Genomic DNA, 22,706 nt, shown 5'->3' on the forward strand with positions numbered 1-22,706 from the left:
GAGGTGCTGCCCTCAGCTCTTTTTAAGTTCATGTGGTGTTTGCTTGCACCGAGGCAGAAGGCCATTAAAGCCATTGCTCACCCTGAGCACAGCTGACCAGAAGGTAATGACTCTCTGCAAGGGCTCAGGCCCAGCTCTGGCCAAGCCGATCATCTGTGTCCGTCCTCACCTCCCCCCGCAACCACTCCAGGTACAAAATGGTCATCGAAGCCTGCTCCCTGCAGCCGGACATCGACATCCTGCCCCATGGAGACCAGACTCAGATTGGGGAACGGGTTAGTAGCAGCCTCTATGGGGTTTTTCCAAGGCTGGGGCCCTCAAGCTTCCCTGATCCCCACACATCACCACCAGCATGCCCTGAGCCCATTCTCAGGGAGAGGAGGTAACTGGAAAATAAGAGAGGATAAAGGTGGAAGAGCTGCCTGCAATGAGGTCAAAATGACCTTGAACCCTGGGCTGCTGGTTGTCCTTGACAGGTTTGCAGCTTAGTGCCTCCCTAGGGTGGAGATGACAGCATCTCCTTAATTCACGCCCCACATCTATGCTAGGGGCCCCCATGATACTGTGACAGGCCCAGGGTTATATCCGTCATGTACACACTCCAGGTGGGGCCCCTCTTCCGTAAGCATAGACAAACAGGATTCTCCTTTGACAGCCCTTCTTATGTATGATTGAAATCCCTACTTCCTCTGTCTTCGTTGTCACTGGTCAGATGGTCTCTGGCACCTACTTGATGAATTTTCAAAGTCTTAGGGATCATGCTCCCCACTTCTGAATGAATTCAAAACATGTACAAGTTCCCCCTCTCTTCAAGGGGAAGAAAGCAGAGAGGTGTGGTAGAGCCAGGCCTCTATCCCAAAGTGCTCACAGTCAAGTAAGGGCCAGGACGGTCTCCCCTGAAGGGCTATGAGAGCATAACCTTTCCTCTCCTTTGGTCACAGGGCATCAACCTATCTGGTGGTCAACGCCAGCGAATCAGTGTGGCCCGAGCCCTGTACCAGCACACCAACGTTGTCTTCTTGGTGAGTGCATTAGCTGGTATCTCCCTTGTCTCTGGCTGCCTCCCTGGTTCACCGCCTGTTCACACACACACACACACACACACACACACACACACACACACAGTACCCAACAACCTCCCTTTCCAGGAGTAAACCTCTCCTGCCAGAGATTTTACCTAATCAATGGTGGGGAAACTGAGGTAAAGGTAGTGCACATGACCCACTGTGGACCACACACTGAGCTCTGCAGTAGCCATGAGGGAAGATGAATAGTAGTTACAGCCTGCCTCCCTGTAGAACAGCCTCAACCTGTCAACACTGAGTTAGCCCCACTATAATAATGGCAGATGCATGGAAGGTATGCTGCCACTTTTGATCCCGGGCTCAGAGCAGACATTGCTAACTGATCACAGCAGTGGTAATAGAAAATTCAATTTTATCAATGAATGCAGTCCTGTCAACCCCCACATAAACTAGATATGTTTCCCACAGAAACTTAACTAGGCCTCAGAATCCTTGTCAAAACAGCACTCCACTCTAGCAATCAATCGTGAGATAAACTAATTAGCTGTCCCTGCCCTGTTTCCTGCCAAGTTCTGTGTTAGGTGCCTTAGTTGACACTGAGGAATTCTGAGGGCCAGCCCTTGGCCTCAAAGATTTAGAGTCTAACTAGGACACAGAGCTCACCCACACCCAAGAGTCACAGAAGCCAAACTGTGCAGCACAGTCTACGAGGCGCCTTGTCCAGGGAGACAACTGTGAGCACTCCAACAATCAGGGAGAGCTTTCTGGAAGAGTGAGTCAGCTAAACAGAAGGAAAGAGGAAGGCCATTTGGGTAAGGAGTCAGAAAAAGGAACCAGGTCTCTGGTCTGGCTTTATTCTCTCCCCCGTCCCCAACACACATAAGAGCTCTCCTATAAACACACTTTAAATTGTAAAGGTTCGTAGTCTTTGTTAACATCCGACATAGCACTTTACAAAGTACTAGCTTATTCATGATCTTTTTTTTTTTAATGTTTATTTATTTTTGAGAGAGAGAGAGCACAAGCAAGAAAGGGTCAGAGAAAGAGGGAGACACAGAATCCGAAGCAGGATCCAGGCTCTAAGCTATCAGCACAGAGCCCAATGCGGGGCTCAAACTCACTAACAGTGAGATCATGACCTGAGCTGAATTCAGTCGCTTAACTGACTGAGTCACCCAGGTGCCCCTAGCTTATTCATGATCTTCTATGAGCTTTAAACAACCTTGTTAGAAAGAAGTAAAGTGGATATTTTAAGTTATTTCAGCAAACGTGCATTAAGCTCCTACTCTATACCTAGCACAGGCACAAGGGATGTCAGTTCCTGAGGGCCTCACAGGAATGGACAAATGGCTATGACAAGTGGAATTGAGAAGAGAGAGGGTTGGGCGTGGAAGTCAAGAGAGGACACAGGAAGAGCTAGGATGAAGCACTGACGGATGAGTAGGTGTTCACTAGGCAGACAAGAGGCAAAATGGCACTTCCGGCTGAGGAAACAACATATGTAAAAACCTAGAATGGCAAGTTCTCTGGAAACCTGGAGTACAGGGAGACTGGACAGGACAGGTAAGTGAGACCAGAAAGACAGACTGAGCAAGTAACAAAGGGCCTAGATCACCATGCTAAGGAATTCAGACTTCGTAGGCAATGGGGAACTTCGAACGTTCAGGGGTCAGGAGTGCATGTGATTAAACTGAGAGCCATAACTGATAACTACCTCATTTAAAATGAGGCAGTCAAAGCCCAGAGAGGTCAAGTGTATTAACCAAGGCCATTCAGCTAACTAGTGTCAGTCCCTAGACCAGCGCTGGTACACCTCTGATGGTTTTTATACTCTGTTACCCCCTCTACCCACATTCACCCCCACCTTCTCCCCTCTGCCCAGGATGACCCCTTCTCAGCTCTGGATGTCCATCTGAGTGACCACCTGATGCAGGCCGGGATCCTTGAGCTGCTCCAGGATGACAAGAGGACAGTGGTCCTAGTGACCCACAAGCTACAGTACCTGCCACATGCAGACTGGGTGAGAGGCCACGAGGAGGTCAAGCTATGGAGGGCTGAGGTGGGAGAGGCAGCAGGACATCTTCAGAGGAGTCATTCAGTATCTTGGTAGCAATTGCTGAGGGCCACAAAGCAAAAGAGATCCACCCTGAATGGCTTCATGCAGGCTGGGTCGCCCCGGCAGATTCTGCACAGCCCAAGGGTTTCACATCACCTCCAGCTGCAGACATTCCCATCCTCACCTGGGGCCCCTGTGGGCACACGCAAGGCTGGCACCGAGAGGTCTCAGAAAGAAGCAGACTCTCAATTCCTATCCTCTGTTTATGACCCAGTTTGATGACTCATCCCCATGGCCTTGGGACTGCCTGTTTGGATGGGGGGCCATCTTCAGCTCTCTGACCCACGGTGGGTTGGATGGATTCAAGTCAGAATCACATGGAAATATGGAAACAAACCAAATAAGGAGTGGCAGAAGCTTCAATATTAGAATGCAATTTTGTGAAACTTCACATTAACCAAATTTCCATACTCCTCAATATGTAGATGACAGTTACTTTTCAATTAACATTTAAGGCGGAAATCATGGGACTTTTAAAATCTAGACCCTGCCTGACTCTTATATAAATTTGCCCCTGAAGATGAAGGGCCTCCTTGAGCTAAACAGCCCTAGGTCTTCCTTCTGCGTGTGGTGAAATTCTCCCTCTACTATGAAAAATGAAAAAAAAAATCCAGATTAAAAAAAAAAAGCTATTAAAACAGGTGCAGAAGGTCTGTGTCTAAGTGTCCACGGTGACCTTGGCAAGGCAGTTCAGGACAATCTTTAGTCCAAAGAAGGCTGTCACAGACATGCCTGGTCCCTTGAAGGGTCAGAGAACAGGACTCCCCAGCATCCCTCCATACAGCCCAGCACGGGCTCAGTAGGGGGAAGAGAACAGAGGTGGGTTTCTGAATTAATGCCGAGTGTCTATGAGTGTGACGATCAGTTTTATTGATTTCAAAGAGGCATGGCCACACACACTTAGACCAAGAAGAGTTTTGTCAACCGTGGTTGACACCCACCAGCCCCGCCATCAGGAGGAGCTAGAGGTAGCATGCAATTAGCTCTTAAGTGTGGGAAAACAGCAGCCATGGGTGGAATCCTTGCAAAGAATCAAGCGGGACCAGGATACGCTAATTTGCTCTGCAAACCCCCAGAAGTACCCATCTCTTAATCTTAGGAGTGTGTGTGTCGGTGAGAATTGGTGATCACTACCAGCTCACTGCAGTAGAGAAGCCAGAGGCCATTGTGGTGGGGGAGAGGGTGTGTGCGTGTCTATCTCAGGCTCTTTAGTGAGGCAGGAGTGTGACCGCCACTCCCCTTTTCCATTTGCCCCTGGGCCGGGTCTGTGTCTTCCTTTCCAGATCATTGCAATGAAGGATGGCACCATCCAGAGGGAGGGCACGCTCAAGGACTTCCAGAGGTCTGAATGCCAGCTCTTTGAGCACTGGAAGACCCTCATGAACCGGCAGGACCAAGAGCTGGAGAAGGTGAGTATGTCGTAAGGGCAGCCACCCTCTGAGGAGAAGGTTCTGGTAGAATCTGAACACATAAAGGCCTTCCTGCCCTCATTGCCCTAGGAACCCACCCCCCTCCAGGACAGATGGATGGGGGAGCTGAGCATGAATTTCATCCTACCCAAGGAGAGCCAGATTCTACTCAAGGCAGAATCAGGTGGACGCCTTCCCCTTATCCTTGAAATAGTCAGAAGCCATTTTGTTACAAAGCTTCAGAGAATCAACTCAAACTGGCTAAGCAAAGAAAAAGAGGGAGGAGTTAAGGATTTTGTGGCTCATGAAACTAAAACGTGTCAGCTTCAGGTGAAGTGGGATCCAGGTAGTTAAACTATGTCATCAGGAACCTGTTTCTCTCCCTCCTTGGCCCTGCTCCCCTCAGACGGGCTTCATTCTTGTGACGGCAGAAAGAGCTATCAGCAGCGTTGGGCTTACATTCTCCATCTCAACACCTCAGCCAGTAAGAGAGTGCCTCTTTGACTACAGTTCAGCAGAGGTCCCTGGGCTGACTCTCCTTCATGCACTTTGGTCATGTGCCCTCCCTGAATAAATCACTGTGAATAAATAAATAAATAAATAAATCACTGTGGCCAGAGATGTGGAGTGTGAGATTGGCCAATCCTGGGCCTCATATCCACCCGTGGAGAATGATCAGCCCACCAGAGTCACAGAGACTAAGAATAGGGGAGAGGTGGTCTCCCTCAGGAATATTGGGGCATTTTTAGCTGATAAACGGGAGGGGTAAATTCTGCCAAGACTTCTGTCCATCTGGACCCTCCCCCAGGTGGGGGCAATCTGGAAACCTGACCTGGTCATGGCCAGGGGTGGCTGCCCCCCACCCTCCCTTTTCCCTCCTCACATTCTGAGGACATTGGCCAGGCCCGATCTGTCTTTCAGGAGACCGTCATGGAGAGAAAGGCCACTGAGCCACCTCAGGGTCTGCCCCGGGCCATGTCCTCAAGAGACGGCCTCCTGCAAGATGAGGAAGAGGAGGAAGGTACAGTGGGAAGTGGGACTAGGAACGAAATCATGGCCTGAGGTCTGACCGTGGGGAGACTCAGGTTTGGGGTTCTGGGGGTGGTGAGATAGTATGACCTTCATCAAATCCCTCTCCCTCAGTGTGCCTCAGTTTTCCCATCTGTAAGTGGGGATAACATGCCCCCTGGTTCGCCCTCAGAGGGATGTGAAGTATAAAGCCACAGGGGGGGTTCTTGTGGCCTGCAGAGGAGGCAGCTGAGAGTGAGGAGGAGGACAACCTGTCTTCAGTGCTGCACCAGCGCGCCAAGATCCCGTGGCGAGCCTGCACCAAGTATCTGTCATCCGCCGGTGTCCTGCTCCTGTCGCTGCTCCTGTTCTCCCAGCTGCTCAAGCACATGGTCTTGGTGGCCATTGACTACTGGCTGGCCAAGTGGACTGACAGCGCCCTGACCCTGAGCCCAGCAGCCAGGAACTGCTCCCTCAGCCAGGTGTGGCCGGCAGCCCCAGGGCAGGGGCTGGGGGGAGAGGGCTGAGCCGTGGACAACCCGTGGGACCCTGCCTCATTCTCTGCCCGGCCCAGGAGTGCTCCCTCAACCAGACTGTCTATGCCATGGTGTTCACGGTGCTTTGCAGCCTGGGCATTGTGCTGTGCCTTGTCACATCTGTCACCGTAGAATGGACCGGGCTGAAGGTGGCCAAAAGGTTGCACCGCAGCCTACTGAACCGGATCATCCTGGCTCCCATGAGGTACCCCTCTCCCCCCACCACCACCATGCTGGGGCTGTGGGCAAGTCACTGTTCTCTGGGCCTCAGTTGTCCCATCTATTAAATGGGGATATGCAACCTCTGCCACAGGCTGCTAGGGGTGACTCAGGAGACAGTGTGTGTAAAAGTGCCCTCCGAGGAGCAGAAAGCAGAGGAAAACCAGCATTTTTCAGCCACACAGCGTGGTAGGCGTTTTATATGGTTAGCCCATCTAATTGTCACAACAGCCCTTCAAAGTGAGCATCTGCAGGCTCTGCATAGACATGAGTTTCCCTTCCCCAGACAGATGCCATCTGCCCATCTCTACCCACAAATTCAGCTCTCCCCCTACACCCTCAGCCAGCCTTCAGGTTCTGACACTGGGGACATGGGGACATGTTTTAATCCCCTGTAATGGGCTGGATAAAAACCCTGAAGCCTGCTTGGCAGGAAAGAGGTTTAAAGTGGTCACTGCCCAGTCGACTGGCTGATTCCGTCTTACAGCACCACAGGCAAACAGGTTATCTGGGCTCCGGTCAATGCCAGACTCACCGTCTGACTACACTTTTTACTTTTCAGTCTCGAGAGGTCTCTGTGGTCCACAGACATGACCTCAAGGTTTTCTTACCCTCTATTTGTCCCAGCTCTGTGTTTCTAAAATCCTCTGGTTGGGGTTAGGCTGAGTCTGAGTCACAGCCAGAGTGATGACAGACAGAGTAGCCTTGCAGGGTCAGCCAGCTGACAGGCTGTCCCCAGGGCCCTGTTCCCCCTGGCAGATCGTCCCTCTGGAGAAGACTCTTTGTCCCCAGGACAGCTGCTGAGCGAGTCAGGCTGAGCGAGCAGCTGAGGAAGGAAGGTGGCAATGGTCATACATGGGCTTGAGAGCCAGAGAGGCTAGTGAGGGGCCAGCACACCTGTGGGCGGCTGCAGGAATTCTCAGGGACGCAGGCCAGATATCTACAGACTTGCAAAGGCAACCGCCCCTAGAAAGCCAGACCCAGGGATGACTCCAGAGACACTGGAATGAAAGAAATCACTACCCTCATTCAATAAACAGGAAGGAAATCAATAAACGAATGAGTAACTGTTCTTCTGATTGCCTCTTAGGTTTTTTGAGACCACGCCCCTTGGAAGCATCCTGAATAGATTTTCAGCTGACTGTAACACCATTGACCAGGTACACAGGGCCGTGTCCCATTTCCCCAGTTCAGAGAGAGGCCAGGCCCCCAGGAGCTTTTCCTCTCTGGTGCTGGCTTCCTAGGTCTGGTGATCAGAGCCCTGTGGGAGGAACCCAATCTGATTATAATGCTGCCTCGGGACCTGGGGCTTTCCCTGTAAGATCTTCATGATAAGGCTGAGGGAAACCACATCCCTTTGGTTTCCATCCAATACCCCCTGGCTCACTCGAGTAAGGTTCTAGCATATTCTGAACCCAGGTGACTGACTTTGTGGAGAATATTCATTTCGATTCAGCTTGTGTTCTTTATTTACCATCATACTAGATGGTGAGGAAACAAAGCCCTGATTCCTGTTCTCAGGGAGCCTACAGTATAGCTGGAGAGATAAGACGTGTGCCTGTAATCATGTGAGAGAGCAAAACATGGCAGCAGGTAACGCACTGAAGATAAACATCAAGACTCACCTCCCTCTCTCACCCTCCCCTCCGTCAGCACATCCCATCCACGCTGGAGTGCCTGAGCCGCTCCACCCTGCTCTGTGTCTCAGCCCTGGCTGTCATCTCCTATGTCACGCCTGTGTTCCTCGTGACCCTCTTGCCCCTGGCCGTGGTGTGCTACTTCATCCAGAAGTACTTCCGGGTGGCATCCAGGTGATGGCAGCCTTTGCCAGCCTCAGGGGAATGAGGGATGGGAGGTGCTTTGCAATGGGCAGTTTGGTACTCTTATTAGAGTAATCATCAAAAAGTAGTAGAGTCATGGGGCGCCTGCGTGGCTCAGTCGGTTAAGCGTCCGAATTCGGCTCAGGTCATGATCTCACCGATCGTAGGTTCGAGCCCCGCATCGGGTCTGTGCTGACAGCTCAGAGCCTGGAGCCTGCTTTGAATTCTGTGTCTCCCTTTCTCTCTGCCCCTCCCCCACTCACACTCTAGCTCTCTCTCAAAAAATTTAAAAATGTTAAAAAAAAAGTAGTAGAGTCATAGTCCCCCTGAAAAGGAAAATAGAAGTTAAGGAAATAGAAATATTCATCTTCCACTACCCTGATGTAACCGTCTGTCAGCACACACACACACACACACACACACACACAAATACTAATATTTCAAATAGTTCATTAATTTTCAAATATTTCCATAGGAGATATGGTCAGAAATGGATTGCTAGGTCAGGATGTATTCCTATGTTTATGCCCTTCATTCATTTTGCCAAAATGCTTCTCAGGAGGGTTCTCTGAGTCCAGTGACCAGGCTGATTGCTGATGCACGAAATCAGGGGGGCACCAGATGGGAGGGGTGTTATGGCAACCGTACGCCCCAGCTTGTGGGGTTCAGAGACTTGACTTGAAGCCTGGACTTGAGGAAGCCTTTCACATTGATCACATTCTCCCTCGTGAGCCTTGGAGCCGCACAGGCTTCTTGCCTACTCAACATTTTCTAAGAACATGCTCTAGAAGTTCTTTCTGGGAGTGATTCTGTTAAACTCATAGATTCAAATAATTGTAGGAAAAATGTGAGAAAAATCTCTGGACCGGTGTTTATCAAACTGCCAATTGCAACTTATCAGTGAGTGGGTCATGAAACCAAAATCATAGATCACAGCCAGCATCTTTTAAAAATGAAACTGAACAGATAATATCAGACCATATGTGCACAGTAACAGTAAGTTTTACTTCATAAAACCTTCTTGCGGTCATATAGAGGTGTGTGTGTGTTCGTGTGTGCACACTCACGCATGTTCACACACACGTGCTGACTTGTGATATAAAATGCATTTCTTCCTGCAGGCTGTAGTCAAAAAGTTAAGTACTTTCCCAAGTGCACATAGTTGATTAGTAACTGGAGTCAAAATACCAATTATCAATAAACAATTAAATTTAGATATATTTGGACCACCATTATCTCTCCCACAAGAATCAAGATGTGGATGCTGGATGACCTATCTCCTGGCACCCATGAAGAGCATGTTGATATTCACAAATCACAGTGGCTTTTTAAACACTGTACAAGCTGTTTTACAAAGTTCATTTCTTCTGCCAGAGAAACTACCCTGTTCCCCTGGCATCCGCCCTGGGGACAGTCTGTCCAGGAAAGCTGCTTCCTGCATCCCAACCTGGCCTCCCTGGCACTAATGTGCTTGCAAAGGTACAGCTGTGAGGAGCAGGAGCCTGTTGCCTTGGAAACCTCTGGCCTTTTCCCCTCAAGGAGCTTTTTAGACACTGGCCTGTGTTGTGCCAGTATTGTGGTTACTGGGGAGGGGATGGAAGGCTTTCAGTTAGGTCTTCCCAGTTCCATTCACAAGCTGTCTCAAGGTTCGAGCTGGTCACCTGTGAAAGGGAGCCGACAGTGCCCGAGCAGCCTTCCCCCACGGAGAGTAAGGCTGTGCAGCATACTACTTAAGCATTTTACACAGCAGCTTGCTGGGGTGCTACCATTGTCTTCCCTCTTTGCAGGTGAGGCACGGAGACCGAAGAGGTGACGCCATTTGCCCAAGCAGTGATTGGGGGTGGAGCTAGGATTCAGACCCAGGCTGAGCCCGGGGAGCCTGCCCTCGTAACCATTCTGTGCCTGTCCCCTGCACAGGGACCTGCAGCAGCTGGATGACACCACCCAGCTCCCCCTGCTCTCCCACTTTGCTGAAACTGTGGAAGGCCTCACCACCATCCGGGCCTTCAGGTACCAGATTTACCCCAAGGTGGGGGGCGGGTGGAGGTGGGGTCAAGGCCACAGGTCATGTGATTTAGTTCTCAGGGCTCAGCTTAGGAAGGCCCAGGACACATGTCTCCCAACCCCTCCTCAGGCCCTGAGGCCTAGATGGTGTCCACCAGAGGGGATCAGGTCTAGGAGGCTCCACTATGTGAGACAGACAGGAAAAGCTCAGCCCTACAGCCAAGGCCAGAGCCGCTGTGAACTAACACAGGATATGAGAAGAAACAAGGCTGGGACATATCAATGCTATTAAAGGTTTTTCCAGGATGTGGGCCGGCCCTGAGGCCATCTTTTGAGAATCTCCGGTGACACAAACACTATGCTAAGTACTTTACATGCCAATCTCATTCATTCTGCACTGCAATCCAAGGCAGTTAGTGTGCTTATTCCCATTTCCCAGATAAGGAAATTGAGGCTCAGAGATATTATATAACCACTCTGTATGAGGTCACATAAAGCCCATATCTGAACCTTGCTAATTCATTCAATAAACATTTACTGAGCTAAAACCCATACCAAGCACTAAAAAGATCAGATATGAGTCTGATGAGCCTTTGCCCTGGAGGCATTTACAATCCAGGATTATCAATATAAACAATTGAATTTAGATGCATTTGGACCACCATTACCCTGCCTACAAGAATCAAGATCTGGATGCTGGATGACCTAGAATATCCTGGCACCCATGAGGAGCATGTTGATATTCACAAATTACAGTGGCTTTTTTTTGAACATTTATTTACTTTTGAGAAAGAGAGAAAGAATGAGCACAAGTGGGGGAGGGGCAGAGAGAGAGAGGGACACAGAATCCAAAGTAGGCTCCAGCCTCTGAGCTGTCAGCACAGAACCTGACACAGGCTTGAACTCATGAACTGGAGATCAGCACCTGAGCCGAAGTCAGATGCTGATTGAGCCACCCAGGCACCCCCACTGTGGCTTTTTAAACACTGTGCAAGCTATTTTACAAAGTTCAGGCCAGGAAAAACTCATATGGCAGGTACTCTGAAAGAAAGGGGAACTGAGATGGTGGGAACAGAGAAGGGAGGCAGTCATGGAAGGCTTCACAAGGAGATGTCATTGTCATTAGAGTTTGTATCAAAAGATAGATAAAAATTCACCAAGCTGGGAATTTTCCCCCAACTTCAGTGCCCCTCCTCTGTACCCCAAATCATGATGTTGGGCTGGACAAGAGTGTCTGAGGCTGCCTAGGGAGCGGAGGGGGCTGTTGCTCCCCTGCCCCAGCCTCTGTCTGATGCATTAGGGCATCTCTCCTCCAGGCTGACAGGCCAGAGACCCCTAACTCAGTGAGTTGGACTCTGATCTCTAAGCCTCATCCAGAGAGTGATTCCAGGTTATTTTTAGGATGGCACAGCTGTGCAGGGTGTGACAGTGACCATGAGACACCAAGTCCCATGTCCACAAGTAACCCTCGGCTCAAGGAGCAGCCAGGAGGATCAGGGTGGCTTGCGTCCCCTCACTCTAAGCCCCAAAGGCCCAGGAGAGGTGTCCGGCCCCGCGTACAGCACTGTAGCCCCCATTCATGCCCTGGGACATCTGCGGACAGTGACAGGTCCTCTGCGGGGTCTTGTCTGAGTAAAGGGAAGCAAAGCAGAGCTCTGCCCTGGCCTTGGCTCTGCTCCCTGGACATCCTCTGCCCCTGTATAAGCCTCTGATGCCTTCCACACAGAAGCCCCTGGAAGCCTGGTATGACTTTGAGTCTCCTCCGAGCACCCTTCCCATCTAGAGCCTGAACTTCCCCAGTTCCTTTGGCGTCCCGGGCCCCCAACACCCCTGGACCTGGCCTCTTAGTGTTTGTAACGTTACTCTTACGCATGGTGTCTCAGAAAGACTGGGCTGGGCCAGGGACAGAGAGATTGTGACTCTCCTCAAGAGGGCCAGACACTCTCAGTAGGATCTGAGTGGATCCAGCAACCAACTTCAGACCTGGCCTCAGACAAAGGAACTGCCGCCCAGTGAGGCCCCCCACACCCTACATTGACATAGTGGGTGATTTTTACATTTGAATGAGGGACTTTGTGGTCATCCCTGGATGTGTTCATTTCTTTGGCTTCTGCTCAGTAGCCTGTCCGGTTGAGAGTTAACTAGCATTTATTGATTGTGAGCTTAGCAAACACCAGGCACTGTGCTAAGTGCTGTGTGTGGATTATTGTATTTCATCCTCACAAGAGCCCCACGACATAGATATGAGCAGCCACGTTCAACAGACAAGGCTGAGTAACCCACCTGAGGCCACATACAAGGTGAGAGCTAGTGCTAGGCTTGGAACCCCGGCCTGGTGGACATTCTCGTATTTCTAGGAGGAAAAGGTTGCTTTTGTTTCAAGATTTCCCCTCACTGGACTCAGTGTTGGGCTCAGAGGTTGTTTCAGTCCAGGTAGAAGCTATTACTATCCCCATTTTACTCATGAGGAAACTGAGTCTCAGTCCTGACACACAGCCAGTAAGGAAGAATGCTCAGAAGCCAACGTGCGTGTGCATGGCCCCAAGCTGGGACTCTTTCCGCATTCCTCACACTGTCACACACCTGTCCCACAGGCTGCGGCTCCTGCACACACACAGGCACTAGACGCCCTCAGCGCCACTCGGTCACACCCCTGAGACACGGGTCGCACAGTCACCTCAGCCGCGTCACCCTCTCCCACAACGCCACCCTGGCTGTGCATCATACATTCTCACACCTCTGAGACTCACTTTGGTCTCCTCAGACGCATAGTTCGGGTGCAGCCCCTCCACCCAGAAATAATAAAAGCAGAACAAACACCACCCAAGAGTGAAAAGCAAATGCCCAGTAAGACTTGTTTTGAGTCACTCTGAGTCCCCTCAGTTGTTTCCTTGAGACCAGTGTTAAGATGGCTTCCATGCCTTCCTTTGCTCATCATTAAACAAGTGCTCTGCCCCCTCCCCTGGGCCTGGCCAAGCCAGCCACGTGTGAGGGGGTGGTCAGGGAGAGTGAGGCCAGGAGCCCAGGCTGGTCAGAGAGAAGAAGCAGGTCCATTTGAAGTAACGTGATGAGGGCACAAAGGCAGGAAAGAAGCCTCCAGAGTTCCTTGTACAGAGAGATCCCATTTACCTTAGAGGGTCAGGCAAGGCTCCATGCACTCATTCACCATGTATTTATTGACAGTGCCAGGTGCTGGGGATGCCCTGGTCAACAAAACAGCCATGGGCTCCAGTCTCATGGAGTTTAGCCTCATGTGGGAGATAAGCAGCTAGAGAAATGAATACATGAGCAGAGACTATGAAACAAACAGGCGGCAGAGGTGGAGTACAACAGGCCAGGCAAGGCCACCCAGAGAAGGTACCACTTCAGGTAAAGCCTGAGTGCCGAGAGGAGCCAGCCTTGTGAAGAGCAGAGGAGAAAGCATTCTGGGCAGGGGGAACAGCACGTACAAAGGCCCTGGGGTGGGGAAGACCTCGGCATTATTGCGAAACCGAAAAAGGACAAGTAAGTTATTTTATTGTGATTTCTGTGGCTGCAATGCAGTGAGCAAGGGAATTTGTGGCAAGGAAAGTTGCTAGGCTGACAGGAGCTGCCAGCTCACACAGGCTCATGGCAAAGGAGGTGGTTCTTTAGCCTCAAAGCCATTGATATTCTAAGCAGGAGAGAGATGGGATGCAATTCATGGTTTACAAAATGATGCCGGCTGTTGTGTACAGAGATGTGTACAGAGTGGCCAGTGGGGAAACAGCAGGAAGACCTACGAGGAAACAAGCAGGGAGAGGGGCAGGCAGAGGCAAGGGCTATTTTGGAGATAGAGATTAGACGTCTTGTGCAGGGATTGGACGTGAATCCAGGAAATTCCTTCGTTTCGGGCCTGAACAGCTAGATGGGCAGAGGTGCCCTTTACTGTAAAAGGGGTGCTCTGGAGAGAATGCGTTTTAGGGGTGAGAACAGGAGTTTGAAGGAGGAAGAAGGTAGCAAGGAGCTGGGGGGTGCAGGCCAGAGAGGAATGGCATACATAAAGTCAGACATGGCATGTCTACTGGCTGCTTCTCTGTGAGGGGAGGCCTGGGGGCCATGTGGACCCTCAGACCCTGTTCATCTTCCCTCCAGGTATGAGGCTAGATTCCAGCAGAAGCTCCTTGAATACACAGACTCCAACAACATCGCCTCCCTTTTCCTCACCGCCGCCAACAGATGGCTAGAAGTCCGCATGGCAAGTGCAAGCTACCCCACCACCCTGAACCCCGGGAAAGGGGCCTCTGATAGGGTGGTGGAGCCAGAGCAAGGGCCAAACATGGACCAGAGGGCAGGAAGAGAGGATGGAACACCTCTTGTGTGTGCTTGCAGGGTGGGCACTGAGCCCTCGTGCTCTCCCAGCCTTGGCAGCCCTCCCTGGGTCTGACCTGAGCCTTCTCTTCCCCATCACTGCCTGGGGCTTGTGTACCTGGGGTGTGTGCCAGTAGCCAGATCAGTTGTGTGTTTAGTAGTGTGTGTCTAAAGTGGCTCATAAGACCTGTGTGGGCCAGCTGGTAAGGCATGTGTGGTCAGGCGTGTGCAGATGAGTGACGGGAGCAGCATAATCTGTGTGCACACGTTATCTCCTGGGGCTCCAGACTTCAAGGCCTCCTGGGTGTCTGATGATGTGCAGGTGTGTAGCTGGGCTGGGATCAAGTCTCTGCTGAGCTGCTCTTTGCCCTGAAGGGAGTGAGGGGGGGACACTGTGGCTTCGACCCCTGAGGGCCCATCCTGGCCCCCCTCCCTCCACAGGAGTACATTGGTGCATGTGTGGTCCTCATCGCGGCCGTGACCTCCATCTCCAACTCCCTGCACAGGGAACTCTCGGCTGGCCTGGTGGGCCTGGGCCTTACCTATGCCCTGATGGTGAGTGGCAGCAGACTAGGGCAGGGGAGGGTTCAGATACCAGCACTCGGGGATCGCACATACCTTCCCCAACTCAGACACCTTCCAGGCCTTACCCCAAGCTCCTCTGAGTCTGATGCAGGAGGGACCATGTGGGCAGGAGGACTAACCCAGGGCTGAGTCCCCAGACAGCTGGGGTGTAAGGATCCACACTCACTATAACCCTCTGGTGCCTCAGGGAGGGGGGCACCCTGAACGGCTAGCAGAAGGCATTGAGGACCTTTGGCCCCTCAGCTGTAAGAAGAGCCATCCTGGTGGCCGGGGTTGAACCAAGTGATCACAGACTCCCCACAGGTCTCCAACTACCTCAACTGGATGGTGAGGAACCTGGCGGACATGGAGATCCAGCTGGGGGCTGTGAAACGCATCCACGGGCTCCTGAAAACCGAAGCGGAGAGCTATGAGGGGCTGCTAGGTGAGGGGCCAGGGGAGAGGCCCGGAGGAAGGGTATGTCCGGCTCCAGGGGGCCCTCCTGGATACCAGCTGTGGCTCACATGTGCTGGCTGACCCCTCACCCGGCCCCCAGCACCCTCGCTGATCCCGAAGAACTGGCCAGACCAAGGGAAGATCCAGATCCAGAACTTGAGTGTGCGCTATGACAGCTCCCTGAAGCCGGTGCTGAAGCATGTCAACGCCCTCATCTCCCCAGGACAGAAGGTCAGTGGGCTGACAGGACGTAGGGCTGCACAGCCTCATAGAGTCACCTCATGGCCATCCGGGGCCTTCCAGGGCTCACACCCAGTCAGACGCCTCAGTCTCCAGCCTGGGCCCCTCCCACTGACAAGGCTCAGCTCACCTTTTCCCCACTCCCTCTTCTGTTCTTCTTCTGCTGCCCTCACTCACCCATCAAGGAGATGGACACCCCAGTGTCCCATGGCTTAAAGGGCTTTTGTCAGGGCCCCCCTGCAAATGGTCAGGGGCTCTTTTAGAGTGCTGTCTCCTGAGTTTCAGAGCAGGTCATAGGGGCAGAGAGTGAAGCCACACTTGTCCTGGGAGGGAGCCCCTGCCTGGCACTCTTACCCCACTCTCTGAGTCCCTCCCCTTCTGCTCTGACACTGCCCCTCTCCTTCTGGCTCTTTGTCTCTGTCTCTGTCTTTGGCTGTGACTGTCCATCTCACTATCTATGATCTTTAGGTGTACTTCTGTCCCTGCCTCTCTGGTCTTTTTCTGTCATAATCTCTATCTTTGTACTCATTGCTTATTGTCATTTCTGTTGGTACTCATGGGCCGGGAAACAAGGGGGTCAGAGATGACTGCAGTTTCATGTGGGGCACCCAGATGCATCCCTGCACACCACACTCAGCCACCCCCGTGCCTCCCACCAGACCCGTGCACACAGAGTACGCACCAGTGCCCCCGGCAACTCCCTGCAGCCACATACCAGGCGCAGCAAGACCTACACGCGAGCCCGGGAAAATGGTCCCTGTGGGAGGCCCTTCTGGACCCCCTGCAGGAGGCAAGCCCAAACCCAGGGCCCAGCCCCAGCCAAAAAGCCAGGGCAAAAGAGACGCTGTGACCTCCAATGCCTGCATACCCCCAGAGCTACTCAGTGTACCTGCTCCTCTCTCCAGATTGGGATCTGTGGCCGCACAGGCAGCGGGAAGTCCTCCTTCTCTCTCGCCTTCTTCCGTATGGTGGACATGTTCGAAGGTGAGTTGTATGACAGGCACCCCACATCTACCCACGGCCACCAGATGGGACCTCAGTCCTGGCATATGGTCCGATGTCACAGGAGGCCCAGCAATCACTGCCTCCCCCTGAATCCTCAATGGGACCCACATCCCAATCTGAACCTGTCCCCAACTCCCTCACTCCCTGGTGCCTCCACGAGACACTGTCCCCACACAGGGCGTATTATCATCGATGGCATTGACATCGCCAAACTGCCGCTGCACACCCTGCGCTCACGTCTCTCCATCATCCTCCAGGACCCTGTTCTCTTCAGTGGCACCATCCGGTGAGTCCACAAAGCCCACTCCCAGCCCAGGCCTGGCACCTTGGATCTGGAGCATAAGGAGGAGAGGGATGGGCAAGGCCAGGAGCGCTCAGCTGGGTACCCTGGGCAGGAAGCCCTGTTTGGGCTCTGGGCACTATGGGCTGCCCTGGTCTCTCACAGTTTTACCCTCGTGCCGTTCTCTGTCCCGTTAGGCGTAGGCAGGCACTGGTAGGGGTAGCCCAACTTTTAGGTTCGGAATACTTTCCTCCACCCACTCACCAGCTTGCTGCCCCCTCCGGCCAGGCCCCCGAGGCAATCAGTTTTCCCTCACTCTTCCCTTCACCACCCTCGCTCTCTGCCAGTCCCCAGGGATGGAGCCAGGCCCCTGCTCCCTTCCCTAAGGGGACATTCTGTGTCACCCTCCAGATTTAACCTGGACCCGGAGAAGAAGTGCTCTGACAGCACGCTGTGGGAGGCCCTGGAGATAGCCCAGTTGAAGCTGGTGGTGAAGGCGCTGCCGGGAGGCCTGGGTAACTATCGTGCTGGAGCAGCCGCTCGGCTCCCAAGGATGTCTGGAAGGGCTAGGAGGCAAAACTCCCATCCATGTTTTTGGTTTGCCCAGAGTTCAGTCTGGGGTCTGGCGGTTTTACCTTTTAGCTTATAGGAGCTGAGAGGTCAAGTGGGTAGTCCCAGCCCACACAACTGGTCAATTCAGGGGCTAGCTCCTCCCTAAGGGCCCAGTGGGGACACCTGTGAGACACAGCTTGCAAGTTCATCCTTTTGTGGCAATGCCCTCAGCCCTGCCCACCCCGTCCACCTGCCTGCCCAGTTCTGCCTCAGGACAGGAGAGGACAGGCTGGGATATTCAAGGCTGCAGGGAAGACCCTGCCCCCACCCCAGAGGTCAGCAGAGCCTCGGTGTAAGTGCTACAGCCCCTGGGGCAGTGGGGGCTGGCCAAGCCTTGGCTTCAGAGACTCACCCCACAATGCCCACACACCCGCAGCACGTACTCACACGCTCAGTGCACACGCCCCCTCCTGCAACTGCCTGCGGCCACGGCAGCGCACACCTGCAGAGGGTGCTCTTCCGTTTGTAAGCCACGCAGAGAGCATCTGTGTCGCTGGGGAAGGCGCAGCCACCCTGCACACACCTGTCCTCATGACACACGCTTGCATAACTGTCCCGGACATACATTTTCTTACATCCCCTACACCATGCCACCTACTAAACTCCCAATGCAAGATTAACTCAGCCCTGCTCCTCCCCTCACCCTGGGGCTGTTTTCAGATGCCATCATCACAGAAGGTGGGGAGAATTTCAGCCAGGGCCAGAGGCAACTCTTCTGCCTCGCTAGGGCCTTCGTGAGGAAGACCAGCATCTTCATCATGGACGAGGCCACGGCTTCCATCGATATGGCCACGGTCAGTCCTGAGAATATTAAATGGGGTGGGGTCTTAGAGACGGTTTTCATGGGGTGTTAGGGTGAAATTTGCAGAAAGTGGTCATGAAGCTCAAGTTGTCTTCAACATCAAGGGCCATTTCCTGCAGAAAAGGCAAAGGACTGGGGGACCCTGACTCTAGCTAGTCATGGGGCATGTCTATAGCCTATGTACACACGAGCTGCACACAGACCCACAGAGACTTCACACTCATCACCCGCCACACGGCACAGCCAGACACACTCACAGCACTCATACACAGAGCTGAGCGCCCCACAGGCTGAGCCCAGCTCCTGAATGCTAGAACTTGGTTGGTCCAATGGAGACAAGGACCAGACAGAGGGAGTGGTGGGCTACTGGGGTCACATGGGAGCTGGACCACAAACCTGGGCCCCACATCCCCAAAGCCAGACCAGATGAGCCAGCAGCTGTCACTCCCCCCTGGCAGGAAAACATCCTCCAGAAGGTGGTGATGACAGCCTTCGCGGACCGCACTGTGGTCACCATTGCGGTAAGGGGCCCCTTGGGGTTTCGGGAAACACTGAGAGAGAGGACTGGCCTCGGATGGCAGCCCCTGGGGTCACCCCGGGTCTGGAGCGATGCAGAGTAAAGAGTCCGGAGGGCTTGCGGAGGGCTTGCGGGAGGCACATTGTAGGATGTGGGGTGTGGGAGGACTTGCACCTGCACCTCCTCAGATCCTCTCTCTTTCTCCAGGTTCCAAGGCCCCGTGGGCTAGCGTAGGGAGGTGGAGGTTGGGGTGTGGGGCAGTCCCTGACTCCCAAAGCCTAGAGGTGAGGGCAGAGCTGAGATTTGGTAAGGGGAGAGGGTGTCATTAGTTGACAGAAGGCTTGGCGTCACAGCCACCCCAGGAAAAGGCTGTGGCCACAGAGATGGGACATTCCATCCACATGCCTCCCCCTCCAAACTGCAGGAGGGATGCCCTCAGCTGCCCCTTCTTTGCCCCTCCCCACCCTGATTGGCTCCCTCTTACCCCACCCAGCACCGCGTGCACACCATCCTGAGTGCAGACCTGGTGATTGTCCTGAAACGTGGCGCCATCCTTGAGTTCGATGAGCCAGAGAAGCTGCTCAGCCGGAAGGACAGCGTCTTCGCCTCTTTTGTCCGTGCAGACAAGTGACCTGCTGGAACCCAAGTGCCACCCCATAGCCTGCCTGCCCCTGCCTCCTGCCTGGGCTTTCCTGCTGTACAATCAGTTGTAAATAAAGAGATTGGTTATTTCCTACCGGATGCCTTGGGTCTGATCGGCAGGACCAGGGTGGCCTGGGGGCCAGTGGAGCCAGGCTGCCTGGCATCAGCCAGACCCGAAGCTGTGTCAGTGTGGGCAGAAGTGTATTTCCTTCTCTGTGAAATGAAGTATTAGTCTGCTCAGGTGCCATAACAAAATAGCAGACTAGGAGACTTAAACAGCAGAAGTTTTTTTCTGACATTTCTGGAGCCTGGAAGTCCAAGATCAAGATGTCATAAGTTTGCTTTCTCCTAAGGACTTGGTTACCCCTGCACAGGTCCTATGTCCAAATACTGTCACACTGGGGGGGCTTCAACATATGAATTTAGGGCATTAACAAATGGATTTGGGGGCGGGACACAATTCAGTCCCTAACAATAGTTACAGCATTTTTGTGATTATCTCATCAGACTAAGTAGTCCCCTTCTTTCTCACTTTATTTCTTGGATTAAAATTGTGGGATACCCTAAACTGGTACCATTTCCAATGCAAATAACAGGAATCCAACTCAAAGTGGCGTAAACAAAAACTGGAATGTGTTGCCCTGTGTGACGGAGAAGGCCGGGAAGTGTACTGCTTCTGGCATGACCGATCCAGGTGTTTGACATCAGGGTTGTGTCTCCATTTCAGGGTTCCATCTTCCTCTCCCTCCCTGATGACAAATGGCCACTAGCACCTCCAACTTATACCTTACTCCTCTCAGAAAGAGAAATGCTTTTTCCCAATAGTTCCAGCAAAAATCTTGGGAGCAAATCTCAAAGGACCAACTCAGGTCATACCCCCACCTCTACCCAAACACTGAGGGCAGAGGGCTGGGATACACTGACTATGCTTGGATCACATGACCCCATCTGTGTCCCCCATATAAAGGCATTCAGAATGGGAGAAGGGCGGTCCTTCAGAGGGAAGCACAGTGCATATACCACAGGTTGGCCAGGTGGTGGCTGGAGATGCTGAGGCCCAGACGCCGAAGAGACCAAAACAACAGATATCCTTTGCTTCTATCAGCATCCTGAAACAGGAGCACACACCTGCCCTCAGCCAAGAATGGCAGGTCCTCATTTACGCATCATGTGATTATCATTGACACGTTGCCTTCAATACTGTCTATACTAGGCTCTGGGTGTAAACCTAGGAGTTGTGGGCCTGTGTCCCTCTTGGTTGCAAGGGGGTCAGCGCAATGTAAGGAAAACCCACCAACGCCTGGGAAGAGATCGAATACAGACCTTTTAGATATTCCAGGAGCCAGAGGGAATCCGGAAGTGAGAGCTCTGTAAGGCCTAGCAGGCTGCCTGGGGGAAGCAAAATTTGAGTTGGGCATGAGAGGGGTGGGAATTGAACAGGCAGAGTTAGAGGAAATGGCCCATGGTGCAGGGGGGAGAAGTATAAGATCAGAGAGCCTTAAATGCCAGGACAAGAAGTCTGGAATACCTATGTATTTTTTTTGCGTGAGAAGTTTTTTTTATGTTTTTTATTTATTTTTGAGAGACAGAGAGAGACAGCACGAGCAGGGGAGGGTCAGAGAGAGAGAGAGGGAGACACAGAATCCAAAGCAAGCTCCAGGCTTTGAGCTAGTCATCAGCACAGAGCCCGATACGGGGCTCGAACCAATGAACCATGAGATCATGACCTGAGCCAAAGCCAGAAGCTGAATGCTTAACCAACTGAGCCACCCAGGCGCCCCATGAGTGAGAAGGTTTTTGAGTGAAAAAGGAACCTGACAAGTGTAGTAATTAAAGATGTGTGTGAGGAAGCGCAGGATGGAGCAGGGCAGGAGGCTGAGCTCTTTGGGTAAGCAGCTCACCTTCCTGGAAAGAGTGGAGCAGGTAATAGCTGAGGCCTCAGGGCCACACTATGAGCAGGACTTTGCCTTCCCAGCTCTAGGTTGCCTCTGGGGGCCTGGCAGCTCCCTCCATTGAAGGGCCTCCCAAAAGCAGAGCCTGAGAAGGGGAGATTTCCACCCTTGGCTTCACTTGGCACTCACCACACTCCAAAGGATTGATAGGGATAGGGATAGGGTAAGGCCCACCGAGGTCCTGTAGGATGCCCAAGGCCATTCTGGCCCAACCCCCTTTATAGGATCCTTGGTCGTCTGCCAACTTTGACTTGGATACTACAAAGACATGGGTCATCTCTGGTTATTAGAACTGACTTTTCCATATGTGAAATCACAGCCTGCCTCTGTTCCACTTAGTGTCTATACTGCTTCTATCCTTCAGACCACACGGAACTAGTATCACTGGACCCTGGAGTTTCTGCAATAGTGCCCAAACTCCCTAGGAGGCCCTCCACGGCTCCTTTTCTGGTGGCTGAGTGGCTGGTTTCCTATGTAACCCTGTCTCCTTGAGGTCCCCACTCTGATCATCCTGTTTGCCCCTCCCCTCCCTAGGCACTGCATCTCTGTTAATATAGCCCATGTTCACACTTACCCTGAGTAGCAGTGTTTATTCTGCCTGCAGGTGAATATGAGAAGAAAAAAAAAGGAAAACACAATATGAAAATCACAATCTGCCCCACTGTGGCCCATATCCCACTGCTCCCATCTTTCCAGCCCTGCCTCAAGCCCCCACTCCAACAAATGGACACACATGGGTCAAGGCTCCATAGAGATCTGAGCCCCAGAGAGGGGACAGGGCCATTACTGTACCAACAACAGACCTAGAAGGCTTTCCGTCCCACCTGAGAACTGCGGTTCCCCATTTGAAGCCCAAGCCCTAGGGCAACCCTAAGCTGATGCCTGCAGTAGAAGCACCACTCATGTTCGGGTCAAGAGCTTGCATCCCCCAGTTCCCAAACCAACCCTCAAACAGCTCCTCAGACCCAGGTTCCTCCCACTTCCTAAGGTATAAGAGACAATACTGCAGGTGCAGGAGGGTATAAAGCTAGTGTCTGTAGCTCAAACTCTCCTTAAAATACAGTTTATTGGTGTGCCTGGGTGGCTCAGTCAGTTAAACATCCAACGCTTGATTTCAGCTCATGATCTCACGGTTGGTGAGATTGAGCCCCATATACGGCTCTGTGCTGA

The 22,706-nt window shown here is 52.5% G+C and overlaps 1 protein-coding gene across 8 annotated transcripts in view; it reads left to right on the forward strand.

The window, feature by feature from the left end:
- Positions 1-19,679, forward strand: part of ABCC8 (ATP binding cassette subfamily C member 8) — a 76,387-nt gene extending 56,708 nt beyond the window's left edge. For all 8 annotated transcript variants that reach the window (XM_029914580.1, XM_029914582.1, XM_029914581.1 and 5 more), the window contains 20 exons: positions 191-275; positions 942-1,022; positions 2,908-3,045; positions 4,425-4,550; positions 5,472-5,571; positions 5,799-6,040; positions 6,133-6,299; positions 7,404-7,473; positions 7,967-8,124; positions 10,051-10,143; positions 14,251-14,353; positions 14,908-15,021; positions 15,355-15,475; positions 15,587-15,717; positions 16,632-16,710; positions 16,909-17,017; positions 17,423-17,526; positions 18,284-18,417; positions 18,884-18,946; positions 19,436-19,679. In XM_029914580.1, the coding sequence (XP_029770440.1) occupies positions 191-275; positions 942-1,022; positions 2,908-3,045; positions 4,425-4,550; positions 5,472-5,571; positions 5,799-6,040; positions 6,133-6,299; positions 7,404-7,473; positions 7,967-8,124; positions 10,051-10,143; positions 14,251-14,353; positions 14,908-15,021; positions 15,355-15,475; positions 15,587-15,717; positions 16,632-16,710; positions 16,909-17,017; positions 17,423-17,526; positions 18,284-18,417; positions 18,884-18,946; positions 19,436-19,573 (2,356 nt within the window). In that variant the 3' untranslated portion in view covers positions 19,574-19,679. The remainder of the gene's footprint in view (positions 1-190; positions 276-941; positions 1,023-2,907; positions 3,046-4,424; positions 4,551-5,471; positions 5,572-5,798; positions 6,041-6,132; positions 6,300-7,403; positions 7,474-7,966; positions 8,125-10,050; positions 10,144-14,250; positions 14,354-14,907; positions 15,022-15,354; positions 15,476-15,586; positions 15,718-16,631; positions 16,711-16,908; positions 17,018-17,422; positions 17,527-18,283; positions 18,418-18,883; positions 18,947-19,435) is intronic.
- Positions 19,680-22,706: the final 3,027 nt, after the last annotated feature.

This window comes from Suricata suricatta, chromosome 11 (assembly GCF_006229205.1).
Source record: "Suricata suricatta isolate VVHF042 chromosome 11, meerkat_22Aug2017_6uvM2_HiC, whole genome shotgun sequence".
NCBI lineage: Eukaryota > Metazoa > Chordata > Mammalia > Carnivora > Herpestidae > Suricata > Suricata suricatta.